The sequence below is a fragment of the Parasteatoda tepidariorum genome, chromosome 5 (assembly GCF_982258835.1).
Source record: "Parasteatoda tepidariorum strain Cologne lab strain chromosome 5, Ptep-v5.0, whole genome shotgun sequence".
Lineage (NCBI taxonomy): Eukaryota > Metazoa > Arthropoda > Arachnida > Araneae > Theridiidae > Parasteatoda > Parasteatoda tepidariorum.
In genome coordinates, this window is record NC_141759.1 from 69,419,994 (window position 1) to 69,439,433 (window position 19,440).

At 30.1% G+C, this 19,440-nt stretch overlaps 1 protein-coding gene across 1 annotated transcript in view; it reads left to right on the forward strand.

Moving 5' to 3' along the window:
* Positions 1–19,440, forward strand: part of LOC107444771 (glutamate receptor ionotropic, kainate 2) — a 112,313-nt gene that overhangs the window by 36,756 nt on the left and 56,117 nt on the right. Inside the window, exons 2-3 of the mRNA XM_071186014.2 lie at positions 7,240–7,395; positions 17,250–17,501. Of these exons, the coding sequence (XP_071042115.1) occupies positions 7,240–7,395; positions 17,250–17,501 (408 nt within the window). The remainder of the gene's footprint in view (positions 1–7,239; positions 7,396–17,249; positions 17,502–19,440) is intronic.

A 19,440-nucleotide genomic window follows, 5' to 3' on the forward strand; every position in this document is an offset into this window, starting at 1 on the left:
ATAGATTAGTTATCTAATTTATTGTTTATATCAAAGAAATTATATTCATTTTTAAAATAGTAGTATGCTTAAATTTAGTACTATTAATTTTAGTGGAAATTTTTGAAAAAATTTTTATCAATTTTTTAAGGTTATGTTTCAAACAATAAATATTTTCCTTTTCATGCTCATCAACGCTTACATGTAACACTAAAGTCACGAAAGAAAATCTGAACTTTTCATGCGGAGAGCTTTTCACATTAAAATAGCAAATCGAATATTTTGTTAATAAAGTTTTAAGCTGTATATAGTTCCCTGCATCAGCATCATAACGTGAATAGACTAATACATAAATTGCAGAGAAAAAAAAAGGAAAATAATTTAAGTATCTTTACGATTGTTATACTGCTTATTGTTTACATTAAAGAAAAAATAATTCACTTTTCCAAAGTAATAGTATGTTTGACCTTAAAATCAATTAAGTGATTCGCAAATTTTGTTAGGAATGAGTAAGAAAATGTTTGAGGCAGTACTCACATATATAAAGGTGGCGTTTTACATAACCATGGACGCGCTGATATTAACATGCTAAAATTAGGAAAAAACTTTTAATGCGAGAAGTATTTTTGGAAAAGATCAACCGATAGGCTTAAAATCATATTTATAATGATCACAAAGGGAAATTATTCAAGCATATTTATTGATAAAAGGAAAGAAAACATATATTTTAAACTGTTGAATCATTGAATTAGGAAGACTGTTAAGTTTCTTCTTAAAACAGATTGGGAATGCTACACGGAGAAAATAATTCAAGTAAAACTACCGTATAGTATGGAAATGAATGATACTGATAAAAAGAAACCCCAATTATAGTAAATAAAACCAAAATATACGCTTTAATTTGATTTGGAACTATGTTTTGGTAATTTCTTCGTTCTTTTAGCAATTGTTAATCGGAAATTCTAGTTTTTAAAATTATAGTTCATATTGTCCCCGATTAAGAAATTCCTATAAATTAAAAATAAATTTAACCAAATAAATGGTATTTCATGCCATGCTCAAAGATATTATGTTAAAATTACCAAATGTTACCACATTTACCATGTTTGTTCCAAATATTATAAAACCATATTTTATTGTTAACTTTACTAAAATCACTAGCAAAGCACGAAACACTAACATCACTAACAAAAATTACCTAAATTTTTGAAGCTCCCATATAGAGCCAGAAACATGGTAAATTTTACCAAATTCTATTATTTTTGACAGTAATTAAAAAAAAAATGTTGTTGTTAAAAACCGTTTTCAAAATTTTCGAAGTTCACTTACAATTTTAAAATTTAGAAACAAGACTTAACATCACTTTTAACTTAAATGGAAACAGCGTAATTGCCATGTAGTACGGTAAACAGAATTTTTGCCACCATAGCACATAAAATTTTAATTCCTATAGTGTTCTTCCCCGAGATTTACAAAATATTCTAAATGATAGCACACTAAAAATTATTGCGCAAATAAAAATATGGAGTGTTACATAAGTACTCAGAAATGCCAGATAATAAATACAAATAAAAATGATGGAGTGCCTTTATAATATTGAGCTTATGCGATTTAAATGTCAATGCCGATTTAAAATAAGTTGTCATAATAATACTCTCTTTGGAAACTGAACTTTTCCAAACAAAGTCTTAGCCGCTTTCCGGTAGCCATGATATGAGGGAAGTACTCTATGAAAACAGTCCACGTCTTCGGAAAGCTTAACTTGATGTATCTGAATACAGCTTGGAATAATTTACCTTGGAATACTGCCTCCAAGCAATTTCGAAATATCTTAGTCAGATTAGAATGTTTCATCAACTGCTTCAGGGCAGATAAATGACTTCCACTTTCTAGAAGTCCATGGATCATTTAACACTGCAGCACTATCTCCATAATAACCCTCATTTCCAGTTGGGTGCTGTAACTATTAACAGTTAAACTGGCCGTTTGAATTTAATCAACATTTTGATAGTCTGTAGTTATTCAAATCCGTATCAAAGTTAATAGTGCGATTTAACTTTAATATTTATTTTTAGCGATATATTTGAACTTGGTGAATTCTTCATAAAAGAAAAATAAATATTTCAATTGGAAAAGTTACAAAAATTTACTCAGAGAAAATAATCCCAGATAGCAATGAATCTTATGATAAACATTGTATTTGCAGTTTCCTTTAATTGACACAACATGGTTGAATGATTAATCATAATTCCGATAAAGCAGAAATGTTTCAATGCTAATATGGGCTTTTTTTAATATTGAATAAAAGCTCACATAAACCTTTAGAAAATAATATCATTTCTAACCTTTCATTGCAAACCTTGTTTTTGAACTTTTTTCCCCTGGTGTGTTAAGGTTATCAAACGCCACATTTTTATAATGATGATGTGTAGCGTTTTTAAATTCAATCTCGATATAAAATGGCTATGTATGCACGATTGATGCGTACCTTATTGTGAATAATCTAGCATAATTAAATAAAACATACAAGTTCACATACTTGTTAAAACATACTTGTAGTTTCAAGCTTGCATGATTTATCATTTACAATCCTTGTTGAGGTTTTGCGATTAAGGTTTCTGCTATATGAAAAACAACCAGACAATGCTATCTGCACCAATAGAAATTTCTCGATAAAAATGGCGAAATATAAATTCGTTTAATTGTTATTTACTATATTCAACCAAAACAGTCGAATTACCATATACAGTTAATAATAAAACTGCTAAGTGTGAGAATCATTTATTGATTGTTTTTAAATACTGTTTAACAACCAGAATTCTATACGCGCCAACTAGGATCAACGTATGAAACCATTTTGTTCCGTGCTGTTGCGTACGTACTGTAGCTGGAAGAACTAATTGATCAATCTCATGACCGTCTAAACAAGGTAAATAAAGCAGTACTCACAAAGCTCCAATATCGGTTAAAGTTTTATTTTTATGATTTAGAAATTAGTCTAGATGTAAATGGTTACATAACCGTAAATTCTTGTATTCACGATATTTTCACAATTCTAGTAGTAAACGGTTTCAAAACCGTAACGGGTAAAAATGTTCCTAACAGTAAACTTTATGATTACTGTTAATTATTGTTTAAACTTATGAAACAGTAGGATTGAATGATGCTGATTATTTTACCGTCATTTTAGAATGAAAATTCTAACAGTGCGTAAATAAATCGAACAATCTTAATTTAGTTCTTAGTTAAAACAATCTGAATTAATTCATTCGTAAAATACTATTTTACACGTTAGTAAAATACTATATCCATTATGTTCTCAGGAAAAGTAATGAAAAAAACAATTAAAGACAGCAAAATGCATCTCCTTTTTAATAAATTTGCTCATCTTATTTTTATAAATGTATTATATAATATCCATGCCATTTTTTTAATGCCCGTTCCACATCTTTCAGACAATTCCTTTTTTATAGAATCACACAAGTTCTTGAATCAAAACTTGTTCTACCTTGATGTTAAAAGTTGTTTAGTACATTTCAGAGTTTTGTAATTATCAAAACAGTTCAAAATCTTAAGACACCAGGTTCTGTGCTTATGGTGGAGAGAGAAAAAACAATACAACCGAACTCTAACTACTCTTGCGAAGACCCCTTTAAGTCATTTTTTATTTAATTGTTGACTTTAATTGGTCGAATTAGAAACAATGGGTTTCTGAATTCTATGTATAGAATATAAACACATATTTATTTTTAAACATTCTGGCTTATTTCAGACCTGTTCAAATGCCACCAAATGAAAAAGAATAAATAAAAAAAAGGCTGAAACATTTAGGACATTCTATTAAATTTTAAATGTTATGAGGATTTATTATGAAATAATTAAAATAATCTTAATCAACAGATATTAATTAATATGCAAATCTTAATTTACTTCGTAAAACGATCTTAATTACAATTTTACTTCTCCTATTTTAACTATATTTTTCCCCTTCATGTTTATATTTCGCGTAAGTATAGCCATTGTTTAATTATTTTATTTTTATTCAATTATTTTTTGGTTTTTAATTTTACATTAAATAAACACCGCAAAAGCAACACTGTAAACTCAAATGAAAATTCTTAGGGAACACTCTTTTTTTTTCATTGATTCAGATGAAATATAAACAAGAAAATGAATTAAAATGGGAGCTGAGAATACTATACATTAGTTAGTTCGATTCTACTGCATAGGTGCCAACATGTACTGCAATCGAGAATATTTTTTCTTAGTGGCATTAATAATTACATTTTAGCGTAATTATTTTAATAACTAAAATTAAATATTAAATTATGTTACCTACCTTGACAAATAAGTAATTCAAACATACGTGTATAAGATGGATTAGTTAGGCAAATATCCATATGAGTGTTGAAAAAACAGCTTAACTTTAAAAAAAATCATAAAACCATAAGAATTATAAAACTAACACTCTCTGAAATCTTTCTTAACAACCGTACAAGTTGTCAGCTATGCTATTGACGTTAATTTATTCATCAATGAGGCAATCTCTCTAAGCCATTAATTTTATTCGCTAGATATGCTAATTTCAAGATATCTAGATATGACGGTTCAAATTAATTCCGATTATGCCAAACATAGAACATTTCTAAGATTCCATTTCCTCCAAACGATTTCACTAATCAAATTTGATAACACTATACCGTTTTACGATCTTTAGTAGATATTTGTAAATTATCTAATAAATAAAGACTTCCGTGCAATCCTTTATGTTTGGCATAATCCTTGAATTATATCCAAAAATAATAAGTGAAGACTATTTCATTTTAACTTTCTATGTCAACGATTCGTGTTTGAAAGAATTTATATGTTGCTTTAATTTTACTATTAAATTTTTTAATCTTTTATTTTTGTTTCCCAAAAAAGTAAAGAATTTTGAAGAAAAAAAACATAAAAATGGCTTCTGATAAGGGGAAAATTTAAGACTGCTGTCACTTTTCGAAATAATAAGTTGACATTTTTAAGAAAAATTCATATGCTTTGAAATTCTTAAAGAATTAAACTATCGCTTTTTTGAGAAAGAAGAAATTCGATTTTACGGAAAATAAGCTAATCATTAGTGATAACAAGCCGGTGATATGAATAAAAATTGTATTTATTTATTTCTGGACATATTATGTAGCAGTCTGAACATAATTACGCAGTAAATTATACAATTATTCGAGATATTATAATTGAAAATTCCCTTATAAGTGCAATTATGTTACAATAATACACACAATAATACCATAAATACAATTACAATACAATAATTTACCTCATAATACAGTTAATTTTAGTATTAAATTAAAATACGAGTGTCCCATTAAATATGTATAATACTGGATTGTAAAAAATTCCAGGTCTAATTACGGTATAAAATACCGGCTCTAACACGGCATAAAATACAGTAATTTCTACAGTAATATTTATTTAATTCGAATGATTCAGCGATTTTACGATAATTATTACTGTAAAAAATACGGTATGTTAGATTTTTTGTTCCGTAAAACGTCCTAGTAAAAATTTATTTTACTTTAAAAAATACTGTCCTCCTGAACGCCAGTAGATTTTACCGTACTATGATCCGGAATCTTTTTACAGTGTTTCTAACGAATAGAGTTCTATGGTAGATGTGTCTGAATTTCGTTTTCGGATTAAGCGTGTTTTTAATAACGATGTTGCTTTTCTTCTTCTTTTTTTTTTTTTTTTGTTAGAAATTTTTGTGATTTAAGCAAAATGTATGACAATTTTTATGGCTTATTAAATTAATAGATTACATGCTAAATGAAATCAAAAAACAGTACCGTGTTTTTTTTTTAATTTTATGAAAACTGTAAAGAAGAAACTTTTTAAAAAATTATCAATTTTTTTTTTCTAATTTCAAAAATAGAGCAAATCAGAATAAATTGAATACACGATTTAAAAACCTTTCTATCTTTTATGGTTGTTCAAATATTCTGAGCAAAATTTAATTATGCATTTATTATTTTTTTTCTTCTAGAAAATATAACTGTACTGTATAGTCAGTCGATTTTATCAATCTTTCTTAGTTTCGTTTTTGAAAGAGGAAACAGCGCACATCCTGACTATGCTTTTATCGGAATGTGAGGGATGAAAACAATTTCCGGCTTTCCGTTCGCTTTTTCCCGATTTTGCTAAATTTTCATTTTTATCTTTCTGGAACTGCGCAGAAAACATCTGATTGTTTGTTCGCAGTAAGCAAGTAAAAAAAGGGCTGAGTTTAATTTCTCGCGATTGTTAGTGATGTCAAATGATTGAACATAGTGAATGAATAAATCTTGACTTTTTTACATAGAAAAGATTTAGATTGGCGATAAGCAGTTTAAAATAAAACAAATAAAGTTATTTTGCTCTTATGTTGAAATATTTTGAACGAAATCAGAAGGTAATTTGAATTAATCTTATTTGATTGGGAGAAATGGAAATAATCTGAACTGTCGCACTCTCCAAAATAAAACGTGTTGCGTAAGTGCCACAACAATTATTAAACATCAATAAGACATGCTACCTCAATTTAATCTGAAGGTACCGTAAAATAGTTGAAGTTTGGTTTACACATTTAGACGATTAGGCGATTCAACGATCCTTGAGCTGTGTTTCGTTAATTTTAAGAATCATTTCGTCACGAAATCGCGTGTATGAGACGCGAACTGTCAATTATTTGATAAAAATATTTTCTCAATCAATTCATCATACAGCATTGAGGGTGATTTTTAACAAGAATGGTGAAATTAGATAGATGACAAGATGATCGAAAGCAAAATGATGATAAAACCAGACGCCTATATGGTTATCAAGTAGTTGGCCTCTTACCAGAGTTTTCCATTCATCAATCCAAAATATCCTCGAATTAAGTTAAGAAATCTTATAAAATAACCCTTTAAATTAACGGTGAACTCTTTTATTTTTGTTTAAGTGCGTTGCAGTTATGGACTAAGAGCTTTTTTCTCGAAAAAGGAGTCATTTATATAAATTAATACGCAACTCTATTAATTTTGCAGATGTTCGTACAAATATGGGTACTAGACTTTTCTTTATAAAAAAAGGAACACTACGGTATTAAAGAAAGGACAACTCTCTGTTTTTTACAGAAATACCATAGAGCGTAAAACACAAAACCCCTTTTGTCTGCGGCACTAATTGTAACTCTATTATTTGAAATAAAGGAAATAATTAATAGTTTTATTTGTTTTATTTTAGCTGGGCTCTTCGAAAGTGGAGATGAAGGCCTAGAGTTAGCATTCCGTCAAGCTGTGGATCACGTAAACGCAGACACTAATGTATTACCTACGAGTAGACTGCAGGCACAAATTGAAAGACTTGAAAGACATGACAGTTTTACAGCGTCCAAAAAAGGTAAGCTCATCAATTCTGCTATAGTAAAAGAGTACAGAGTATTTAATTCTAAATTGACAAAACATTCTTTGAACCAAACGCGCAGCAGAATTTTCAAAAGAAAGAATAAATATAGCAATGAAGAAAACGAAAGAATAAAAATAAAAATATGATCACCGAAGCCGACGTCTTCAGGGGATACTGGCCTTGGAAGCCATAAAACAAAACCTTTTCTACTGAGAGAGAGGCAAAATTAGGTGCCAAAAGTAACTCTCTCAGTAACCCGAAGGTTTTGTATAAGTCCAGGAAAAAATACATGAAATACATAAAACCAATTCAGAAAAGAAATTCAAACAAAAACTTGAGAAAATGAAAACTCACATTAAACCGGCAAAACAGCGATTTTACAAGCAAACTAAATGCAAAGGAAACTCTTTAAACAAAAGAAAACAACGCCTTCTATTAAAATGCGCAGATTGAAAAAAAGAAGTAAAAGAGAAGATTACGTAACAAATTAATATAATGCTTAACTGAGGCTGCTCAGTTGAGACTTGAATTGCGCTCTGTTAAAAGAAATAAAAATCTAGTATTCTTCAATCATTTTCTTAATCAAAAAATTAACATTGCAAAAGTTAAAAGGAAAAAAAAATCAATTCTCATCATTAGGAATTTCCGGCATTTTTCCTCTTCCGATAGACTTTTTATCAGTTACGGGGTCTTAGAATGACCCCGAGAAGCCTTCCGTTCGTTTTACAAATAATTTTATTTCATCTGGCTGTTGAATTCAGTTCATTCTTTTTCATTTCTAATTAAAGCGTTTCCTACTTGTTTACATTGTTCTGAAAAGTTTTATCAAAATAATACAGGAACTACTTTGTTATCTAACAAGAATCCACTAACTACGTCTAAAAACGACGATGTTACCTAACTGAGTATAAAAACCAAACACCTTCGTCTGTTACTTATTAGTGATTAACGTTAGCAAAAGGGCACTTAAACCGCTTTTGAATCATGAACAGCCAGTGCAAATATTAAAATGTTTTTGCGTACAATCCCCAGAAGTTAATTAAAAGCTTCCCCACAGGGAAGTTCTGCTAGAGAAATCAAGAACTGCTGGAACTAACTCATGATTTTCGCCTAATTTTTTCCCCAAAGGAACATATAATTCTTGTGCGTAACAGTTTTCTCAGAGAACGCAAAATATAAATAAATGTCACTACATACTTTCATGTCTGCATTTATACATATCGAGGGTAGTGTATCTATCATTACGAAAATATAATTCTGATTCACTAGTATATAAGACATGTTAACTCGATTCTGTGGTTGGGTATCTTTGCATAGATGAAGGTTGACATTGTCGATAAGAACTCACCCCCACATAGGTGACCCGCACGTGATGTGAACACGCCCACGACAGAAACTCCCACTTCGATTTGAACACGCCTATTAAGATGGATAATCCGCATTGAACTGTTGACTTGCTACTTGTGACTGCGACGTTATTCACCTCCTTACGCTGTTGCTACTCAGTCTCGATCACACACAACGTCGGCCTGTATACAATTAACTGCATACAATCGACTGCTAATGGCAACATAGGAGCGACCACGATCGTGAACTTAATACAGCTCCTACGATCAGCGCTCAAAAAGTACGGTGATCTTAATACAGCTCACCCGGTTTTTCACAAGTAATAAATCAACTAGTGGTATTCTATCACAGATATAATTCTGGTGGGGGAGTTTGTAGTTTATCGACCACTACAAGCACATAATTCCAATTCACTAGTATATTAGACATGTTAACTCGATTCTGTGATTGGGTACCTTTATATAGATGAAGGTTGACTTTTTCGATAACTACTCTTTTCACATCGAGTATAATATAATAATTTATATAATAATTATCAGAGAAGTAAATATTATTACATTTTATTAACTTTTTTCGCAAAAGGAATAGTAAAAAGCTTCCAATAGTTGAAATTTTTTTATTCAGCTCAAAAGTGTTGTATTTCCAATAAAAATTATAACATTTCTTTTTTCTTTTTTCTACCAGCGTAATAATGAATTTGCCTTGGGGTCATTCCATGAACGTCTTAACATTCCTTCAGGAGGAGTGCGTCCCCCCTCACTACGTTTCTCAAACAACTTATTTTAAAATAAAAGAACTTTTCTGTGAATGTAGATGATATCAGTAAGTTTAACGCAGTTTGCGAAGAAAAGAAGAAAAAAAGACACTAATAAATAATGACGTTTTAAAATAAATGATATTTTTAGTAATGCCCGTCTTAACTATATGCTTTTAGAATCCCAGTCAAAAATTATGTTGAATAGTAAGCACGCACAATAGGGGTCCCAAGTCAATATTTTAGAAAGGAAAAAAGAAAAACTCAAACAAAATCTAAGGAAACATGATATATAAAAGCCGGAACTAAAACGCGTGAAAACTTATTCGATTTTCAGAGAAAACAGAGAGACAAGTTAAGTGGTGATTGTTACACCATCTCCAAGTTTTGTTAGGCGGTGAAGCTAGTTTTGGTGTTTTACATTTACTATGTCACTATTAATTTAAGTCACTAGTAATTCATTATATCTCAACAGCATTTGCGTTTCTTTCTCAGTGAAATATCAATGTACAGTGAGCAAAATAAAAAAAGGGACTACCCTGATTAACTTTTGTTCTAATGATCGGATATTCACGCTCTAGGGCTCCTTCTTAATGGTTTGAGGGGGTGACTTTAAATATGCTAATTAATGCAGACGATATTTTAAGTTACGGAATCAGGCACAAAAAAAGTTGCACATTTAAAATTCGCATATTTATAATACTGAAAAAGTCGCGCATTTAAAATTTAATTTCTCAGGAACTAGTCAACCAATTTTGCTCAAATTTTGCATTTTGCCATGCAAATGCAAAATTTCCCTTTTTTTATTTTGCTCACTGTACATTGATATTTAACTGAGAAAGAAACGCAAATGCTGTTGAGATATAATGAATTACTAGTGACTTAAATTACTAGTGACATAGCAAATGTAAAACACCAAAACTAGCTTCACCGCCTAACAAAACTTGGAGATGGTGTAAAAGATTGAATACCTTAAAATTAAAAAATTTTTTGACCATTTTTTAATAAACAAATAAAAAATTATAAATGCATACTTTAATTAATTTTTTGCATGGAATTATCTTTGGATAAACTAACTTTATAATTGCGTCCGAAAATTCTTCATTTCGCTGAAAAATTTCTCGTGATATCTCGGAATACGCAAAAAGTAAATTAACATATAGGGGTCCAAACTTTGGAGCGCTCTCCTGACCAAACTATGGGTACCATATTTTTCAGATTGTGGCTACCCCCTATATTTTTAGGGTCCGCAATCCGAATCTGTTGGAAAAAAGGTATGTTTGTGTAAAGAAAATACGTTTTTGTGTGTGATTTCGTTGCTTAAAATATCGTCTGTACTAATTAATTAGCATATTTGACGTTGCCCTTTGAATCGTTACGAATAAGTCCTAGAACGTGAAGATCCGATCATTAGATTAAAAGTTAATTAGGGTGGTCCGTGTTATTAGCGTACTTTTTTATCTCCAGACATGGATGTTCCATTTAAAGTTTCATTAAAGCACTTAAAATTGCATTAAATGCGTTCATTCAGTTCAGAAAATGCAATTGCTATGTTTCAATTACAAACAAAAGGGAATAGGCAACCTTATAAATAAATTACATTAGCCAAATTGATTTATTACATATCTCTTTTTTAAACTAATTTTGGTGAACTTTATAAACTTATGAAATTTTCAAACTTAAAACATAAAGTTTATAAAATCATTTTAAAAAATAAATTTTGAAATTGAATGCCATGTCATTTCATTACACATAAAAGCTGCAACAATTGAGTTAAAAAGTAGTAGCAAAATTTTGTACAAGTTTTCTTTTTATCCATTTCCAAATCTTTTCTTTGAAATCACTTGTTCTTGTTGTTAATTTACGTCGCACTAGAGCTGCACAATGGGCTAATGGCGACGGTCTGGGAAACATCCCGGAGGATGATCCGAAGACATGCCATCACAATTTTGATCCTCTGCGGAGGGGATGGCACCCCCGCTTCGGTAGCCCGACGACCTGCACGCGAAGTCGATCACTTTACAGTAGTACTGTTTAACGAGGACCAATACCTCACACCCTCGGTCCCTACGCAGACTGATCCAAGTGGTCACCCACCCGCACTCTGACCGTAGCCAGTGATGCTTGACTTCGGTGATCTGATGGGAACCGTGTCTTAACGATCAGTCCACTGCGGGACTAGATCAGAGATATTACGAAAAAAAGACAATATGACAGAAGTTAAGATCGCTAATTTCTCGAGCATAGATTATAAAATTTAAAGGTAAATTTTATTCCCTTAAAACAGATTAATGATTAAATAATTCTCGATGTTTCATTGCTATAGACACTGATCTGTCGGTGTGAAGGTTCGATTCCCGGGTTTGGGTTTTTATTGCCTGCATGAAGTTCACCCAGCTTCAGATTGAGAAATACCAGCTTTTCTGGAAAATAAACGTTCCTTCTATTTGGTCGTTAGTCATGAAATTGCGAAGTCTCAACCTCAATGACCCTCCTGGCATACTACGAGCTATTGAGGCAAAAGTTTTACTAATTAAAAGAAATCAATTTAGTAATTATAAAACAGCTGTTTCTTTTCTTTTGAAAGTATAAAATTTCATTGTGAAGAAAAATATATGTTTAAAAATGTTTCCATGAACAATAGTTTCAATAAAATACGGAAGAGTCATAATTTTTATTTCGTTATCTGCGTTGAGAGATTTAAATATGAGATGCGTTATATAATTAATTAAATATTTTATCAAATAATGCCAAATAGAAATGAACACCAACAATTATACTTACTCTAAAAATTGATTAAATTTTATTTCATGCATTATTTAATTAACTACATCTTGGAACTCAATTGTTAAGTAGTTCCTTTTATAATTAATAAAGTTCAGTTTCTGATTAAAAAAAATCAATTTCAAGATTATATTTCCATTTTTGTGAGTGAAAGCTCTATGATTATGAATTGAAGAATTTTTGTAATTATTGATAAATTTTGCAAAACATCCAAGAACAAAAAAAAAGTTGTTTCTTAAAGAAAATGCATTTTAATTATTCATGAACTCTTCATGAAAAGAAGTTCTACATCCAAATTGTGTAGTTTAAAAATTTAATTAATTTTTAATTTTGTGAAATTAATTTATTTTAAATTCCGTGTATATCAGAATTTAAGACACATTGTTCATAAAATAGGCTTATTTTTATGAATAAAATTTTTTTTTCAAAAAAATAACATGAAGCAATTAATTTGTAGTATTTTCGTAAAACGTTTCGAAGATTAAAAGATAATTACTTAATTGCTCTGAATTTTTTTATGAATATACATAAAAGTTTTTTTTAGCATAAACAAACAAATATAATAAAGTTTTTCGAAAAGTGAACGTTATTTGATAGTAAGTTTAATTTTTTTGGAACATTTTTCGTTATTGATACGTTGATTGCCAGTCACGTAATGATTTGTCTATGGTTGTCGCCCCACCGTAGAAATGGGAATTTTGCCAAAGGACATTTCGTTTTTATATATGTTAATTGTTACGTTAGATTTAGAACATTCCTGTTAGAATATTTCGCTTGCGTAAAAGGTATAACTGATTCCGAAATGCCACATGATGCAAGAAAAGAGAAACAAAATAATTAAAATAAGAATAAAACTATAGATTTTTACTCCAAAAAAAGTTGTTAAGGCTTCACAACTCATGATACAAGATTTTTCTAACAACTGATGACAACTAACAACTTTAATAACTTCTTAACAACTAACTTCTAATCCTTAATCCATCCCTAAACCATCAATCATATCTAACATGCCCAAAATAATGAACATTTGAAAATTTATGTATCCGAAAAATTTTTGTTTAAAAAATGTGCCAACTTTTTTATTTACTTAATTTTTTTTTAGAATTTGCTGTGTAGATTTTTCAGACGAGGCAAACAAAGTTTTTTATTCTGTCAAAGGTGTCAATAATTTCAAACGTTTATAAAAATGATAAAACTGAAATGATAAAAAAATACATCTGAAAAATAAAGGAGAAAAAGAACCCATTCTAACTTGTTTGGTACAGATACTACCTTTAAAAAAATATTGGAACATGTCATAGTCTTTTCTCCTACGCAGAAATTGACAGTTTCGTTTAAAAAGAAGGAATTGTTTTAAGTGAAAACATTGAGTTTTTAAAAGTTTCGAAAAAACTCTATAGGGAAATAATAGAAAGGTAAAGAAGTATAGGGGAAGAGTAGAGAATTTGTTCATACGCTTAAAAAAATCCAGGCTTTTGAGCTATATCAAGATAATAAATAGACGTCATTTTTTTAAAAACAATTTCTCATATATTGTATATATAGAAAGAAAAAAAGTTAAACACATTATTTTTCGACAAATGTTTAACAATGTGGAAAAAATGTGGAAATAAAGAAAATTTAAGAAAGAGGAAATATTTATATGCGAAAATTTAAAGGTATGGTTAATTTATGGGGAGAAATTATTGTATATATATATATACAGAGGTGGTTAAAAGTGTGGATATTTTTTGAAAGTTTCATGTTTTTCAACTTTGTGTGCTTGTAGAATATATTAACTTTCACTTAAATACAAACGTTTAGATATCAAATTGAAGGTAATTTAATGTAAAATTAAACAATAAGTACAGTATTACAATATCTGTATTACAAAAAAATTTATGCAACTAATAGTAAGATCTATCTTAGATTAGCATTTTTTTAAAGTGATACTTACACAATCAATACTTAATAGGATAACTCTTATTTTTTAAGACAGCTTCACAGCGTCTTTTCATCGAGTGAACGTGTGTTTGGAGTTCATCTTTCGTAATCACATGGTGCCATGAATCAATTATAGCTTCAATAAGTTGTCTTTTATTGGATGGACGTTTTTTTCGTACGAGAATTTTCAAATGTCGCCACAAAATTTCAATTGGATTGAAATCAGGGCTGTCTCCTGGCCATGGTAATATATATATATGCCTTTATTTTGAAACCATGCTTTGCATACTTTTGATGTGTGGTATGGAGCTGAATCCTGCTCAAAAATAAATGGTGCGTTATTGGGGAAGAGATCTCTGATGGAAGGTATCAATTTTGGTTTCAGGACAGTTTCGATGTATTTTTTAGCATTCAGGATGCCATCAATCACTTGAATTTGGCCCACACCATCTGCAGACATACATGCCCAAATCATGACATTTGTTGGGCTTTTTGTAGTTACTTCAATGCAATCAGGATGAAGTTATTCACCTACTCTACGTCTCACGTATTTTCTACCATCACTACCAAAGAGCGATATTTTACTCTCATCGCTCCCGATTACTTGCTTCCATTGATTTTCTGACCATTTAATGTGTTCTTTTGCCCACTTAGCTCGTTTTTCGCGTTGCTTTTGATTTAAATATGGTTTTTCCTTGGAATTCTAGCTCGTAGTCCAAATCCTGATAACCTTTTTCTTATTGTTCTTGAACTCACTGCAATACCCACTGCATTCATTTCACATCTAATGGCATCTGATGAAATTTTTCTATCTTGAAAGCATAGCCGTTTAATTTTTCTATCGGCAGTAGCACTTGTGCATATTTTTCGGCCTGGTTTGGCTTTATTTTCCACTGATTTCGTTTTTTCATAACGTAAACAGAACTTTCGCACACAAAAACAAGTCACTGAACCACCAACTTGTCTTTCAATTTCATCATAAAAGAGGCCATTTTCTCTCAATATGACAATTCGGCTTCTTTTTGTAGATGTCCAATTGGTTCTTTTTGTGGATGACATTGTTTAAAATTAGTTTAATAAAAAAAAGGACTTTAAATATTCAAAAACAGCAATACTCTATTTAATTGTAGTAGTATGCATCATTTCGCAAAATATTTCCATCCACGCTGCTCTTTTACCATCCAAATAACCTAAACTATAGTTACAGACATTTGATGGGTCCTAAGAACAGTGTTTGTGATTGGCTAGTACCCTTTTATTACAAAACACGTCTTTTTTCAAAACGATTTGTGTTTGTTTGCTCCACTAAAATGAGCATAACTTTTTTTGTAATACAGATATTTTAGTTCTGTTTTTGTGATTACATTTTACATTAAATTACCTTCAATTTGATATATAAACGATTTGATCAATTTGATATATTAAGTGAAAACTAATATATTCTACAAGCACACAAAGTTGAAAAACACGAAACTTTCAAAAAATTTCCACACTTTTGGCCGCCACTGTATATATTTATAAACTTTTGTTATTCGTTAGATTAGTCAATCTAATTTAAACCCATTTTTTATTGATTTTTTTATTTATCAGTAAATTTAATTTCTGCTTTTCTTCTTTCATTTTAAACTCTTACTTACAATGACTTTATTTTTTCGTATCTTCGGAACTTTGAGGCACTATAAGGAGTCATTTTTATCGTAGAATAATTTTACTTTATTTCGAAATGTACCTCGTAATTATAATATATAAATATATATATATATATATATATATATATATATATATGTATACAGGGTGGTCCTAAAATATACGTCAAAAATGTAAAGGTATGTAGAGGGGACATAAATAAGCACATTTCGGATAGGAATGTGTGTGCGGTAATGGCACATTAAAGCACTAGCTTGTAAAGCAGTATGAATCAGAGGAAACTGAAAAGACAAGTAAAGACAAAAGAAAATAAAAATTTATCAACAGTTTACAAGAGGTGCTCGAAAGAGCAGCCACCAACAACGATACAGGATTCACAGTGACGGCGCATGGATCGGCGTACATTAGAAAAGACGTTAGGCATGTGGAGCACATGTAAAGCAGAAACAGACAAGAGGGAAACAAGATCTTCTTGATGGGACTCTCGTACACCAGGCTTTTAATATGACTCCAAAAGAAAAAATCCAAGTAGGTTAAATCAGGAGAACGCGGTGGCCAGGGAACTGGACCACCCCGTCCTATCCAATGCTGGCCGTAGATAGCGTCCAGGTGATTTCCGACGCTCCCTGTCCATCCTCTGAGCAGTTAATTCGTTTCCTTGTGCAGCCCCATACATGAAATGCACGTCGGCAAGCTCCACTTTGGTGAAACGATGCATGCTGATTGAGATACGTGTGGGAATCCAGCTAGCAAAGTTTTTATAAGCCGCTGTCCTCAGTCTCAAGGCGGCTTTTCCGCCCATACAATCTTATTCGAAATATGCTTATTTAAGTCCCCTCTACCTACCTTTACATTTTTGACATATATTTTAGGACCACCCTGTATAAGTTCAAAATGTAGAGAAAACAAGGAAAGAATTACAGAACATTGAAAGAAGGGGAAAAATAAATAAAGGAAAAATAATAATATTATTAACAAGAAACCGGGAAAAAATATTTAAAAAAAATGAAAAAAATCAGTCCGAAATAAAGGACAAAATTTTTTAAAAAAATCCAGAAAATAAAAGATATAATCTTTTCATCAGCTCACACGATTATATCCACAAAAAAGAGTCCTTTCTAATATTGTATCAATATAGCCAAAGCAAAATATATCAGTACAATAGAGAGAGAAGCACTCAAAAAATTTTACGAAAAAATTGCAACAAATAAAATGGAAGACAATAAGTAAAAATATCACGTAAATAAAACCTAATGTTTTTTTTGTTTTTCTTAATTTTCTTCGTGCTTTTTGTATTTATTTATTATGCTGTATATATATATGCTTGTTTAATTAATCTGTTAATGAAAACAATTTATGAATATTATCATAAAAATGTTTCTATATTTTTCAGTATGTGAGCTATTGGGAGGAGGCATGGCAGCTGTCTTCGGCCCACAATCTACAGAATCTAGTAGTGCAGTACAATCTACATGTGCGGCACTTGAAGTACCACATATACAAACTAGATGGGATTATAGAACAAAGCCCAGTCAGCATACAGTGAATCTTTATCCACATCCCAGTGCATTAGGCTTAGCTTACTTGGCCTACGTCACTGAGAAGCAGTGGAAACAGTTTGCCATTTTATATGAACATAATGATGGTAAATACAGATAATATATATATTGTTGTTAAGATAAAAAATGTGTCTAGTAAATTAGATTTTTTTAAATTTAAATAAAAGAAAAACTTTTAAAAACTTACAATAACTATATCTAGATTATAGCTGTACACTATAAGTCATACTCTTAATTTACTTGATTTATCCAAGCGAATATTTGGAGATGAAAATAAAATTGGCTTTAGCAGTAATTTAATTGGTTAAAACGCTAGAGTAGTGTAAGCCAGAACTGCTTCGGAAATTCCGTAGTTTCAGAAATCTTTTTTCCCAGTGGTTGCAAGGTAATATCTAATATTTTAATAAACTAGATTTAAAGGAAATTTGTTCACAATTTCTAATAAATAGTTTAAACAGGCATGTTAAAAATCAGGTAAAATTGTAAGTTCTGATAAAAAGTTTTGCAATAGCTTAATTTGTTTTAGAATTTTTGATTAGGTTCACTATCTCTGAACAATTTTTCCTTCACGAAACTAAAATATTAGAGGCTTTAATTTTAGGTTTAAACATTAGAGGCTCTAATTACTAAAGTAGCATAAATTTGAAAATAAAAAGAAAGAAACGTTGGAAATCTTGAAGTATTGTTCGCTATGTTTTTCTACTTTCATTTTTAACACAAATTAAGTAATACCTATTCATTAAACAGCAGGATTGATTATAAAGTAAGGCATAAATTTTTTAATTAAAATTAGTGCAATAAGATTTTTTTTTTATTTTTCCTGCTAGTTACCATTAATTATTATTTTTATATCTACATTAGAAGAGATAAAAATGAATTAACAATGTGCAAATAGTTTTATAATTATAACTAATGATAAAAGCAAAACATCTATTTTATAAATAACTGTTAAAAATGTGAAAAGAACTATTTGACTAATTTCGATAGTTCAATATCATATCTTTGAGTAAGTTAGTTTTGTAATTAAAAGGATATGTGCAATTTATAATCAGTATTCGTAGTTTAACACGAATTTCTTCAAAACTACATTCTTTCTCAGTTTTTGATTTTGTTAAAGTTTGGCATTTTATAATTTGCCCTCAATTTTTATGTATTTTTCTTCACTTTTTAAAATGAAGCAAATTGTCAAGTAATGCTTGCACTAAGCAATAGTCTTGTTATTTAAAGTATATATGAATGATATTCTATTCATAATAGAAAAACACCCTCATATTTAGCTTTTAGATTGATATCTCCTTTCGACCAGTAAATATTATTTTTTTAAAAAATAACAAATATTTTAGCATTAATGCACTTCTAAGCCTTGTCCCTTATACCCATTACGTAACCCTCTATAAATTTTAACAATGTGCATACTTTCACGAAGTTCTTTTTGTTCCACAAACTTGGTCCCCTTCCAAATCTCTCACTTAACGCAAGTAAAGTTGTGTTCCAAAAATGCTTTCCAGAATGTTAAAAGTATTCCGAAGCTATAAAATTCTTTACATAGAATAAACGTTTGGACGAAATTTCTTCAACCGAAATGGCGGGATAGCATAGTTATGACTTTCATAAATTCAACTTGAAAAGACGTTGTACTAAAAGCACCCAAAAGAATTTAATATCACTCATTTCAAGCGTAAACATGAAACATGGGAGTGATTTACCGTCAGTAACATGTCACTTTTAATTAGCTGATAGCAAAGTTCTAGAAGCCTTTGAAGTGAAAGTAATACCATCATAGCTATTGGAAAACATATTTCCCGAAGCTTTACGTCATTCTTAATGGCTGTCAGTCTTGTTTCCAGTTTATAAAGCTTGGATGATTACTTGTTAGATATGCGCTAGTATTAATAACATAACCAGAATGAGATTAACTATAATCATATTTATAAAAGAGTTCTGCAAAAAAATGTGTTTCTTTTAAATATTTCTTAACACAACAGCTATATTGATTCTGGGTTGAAATTGGATCGAAATTCTTAT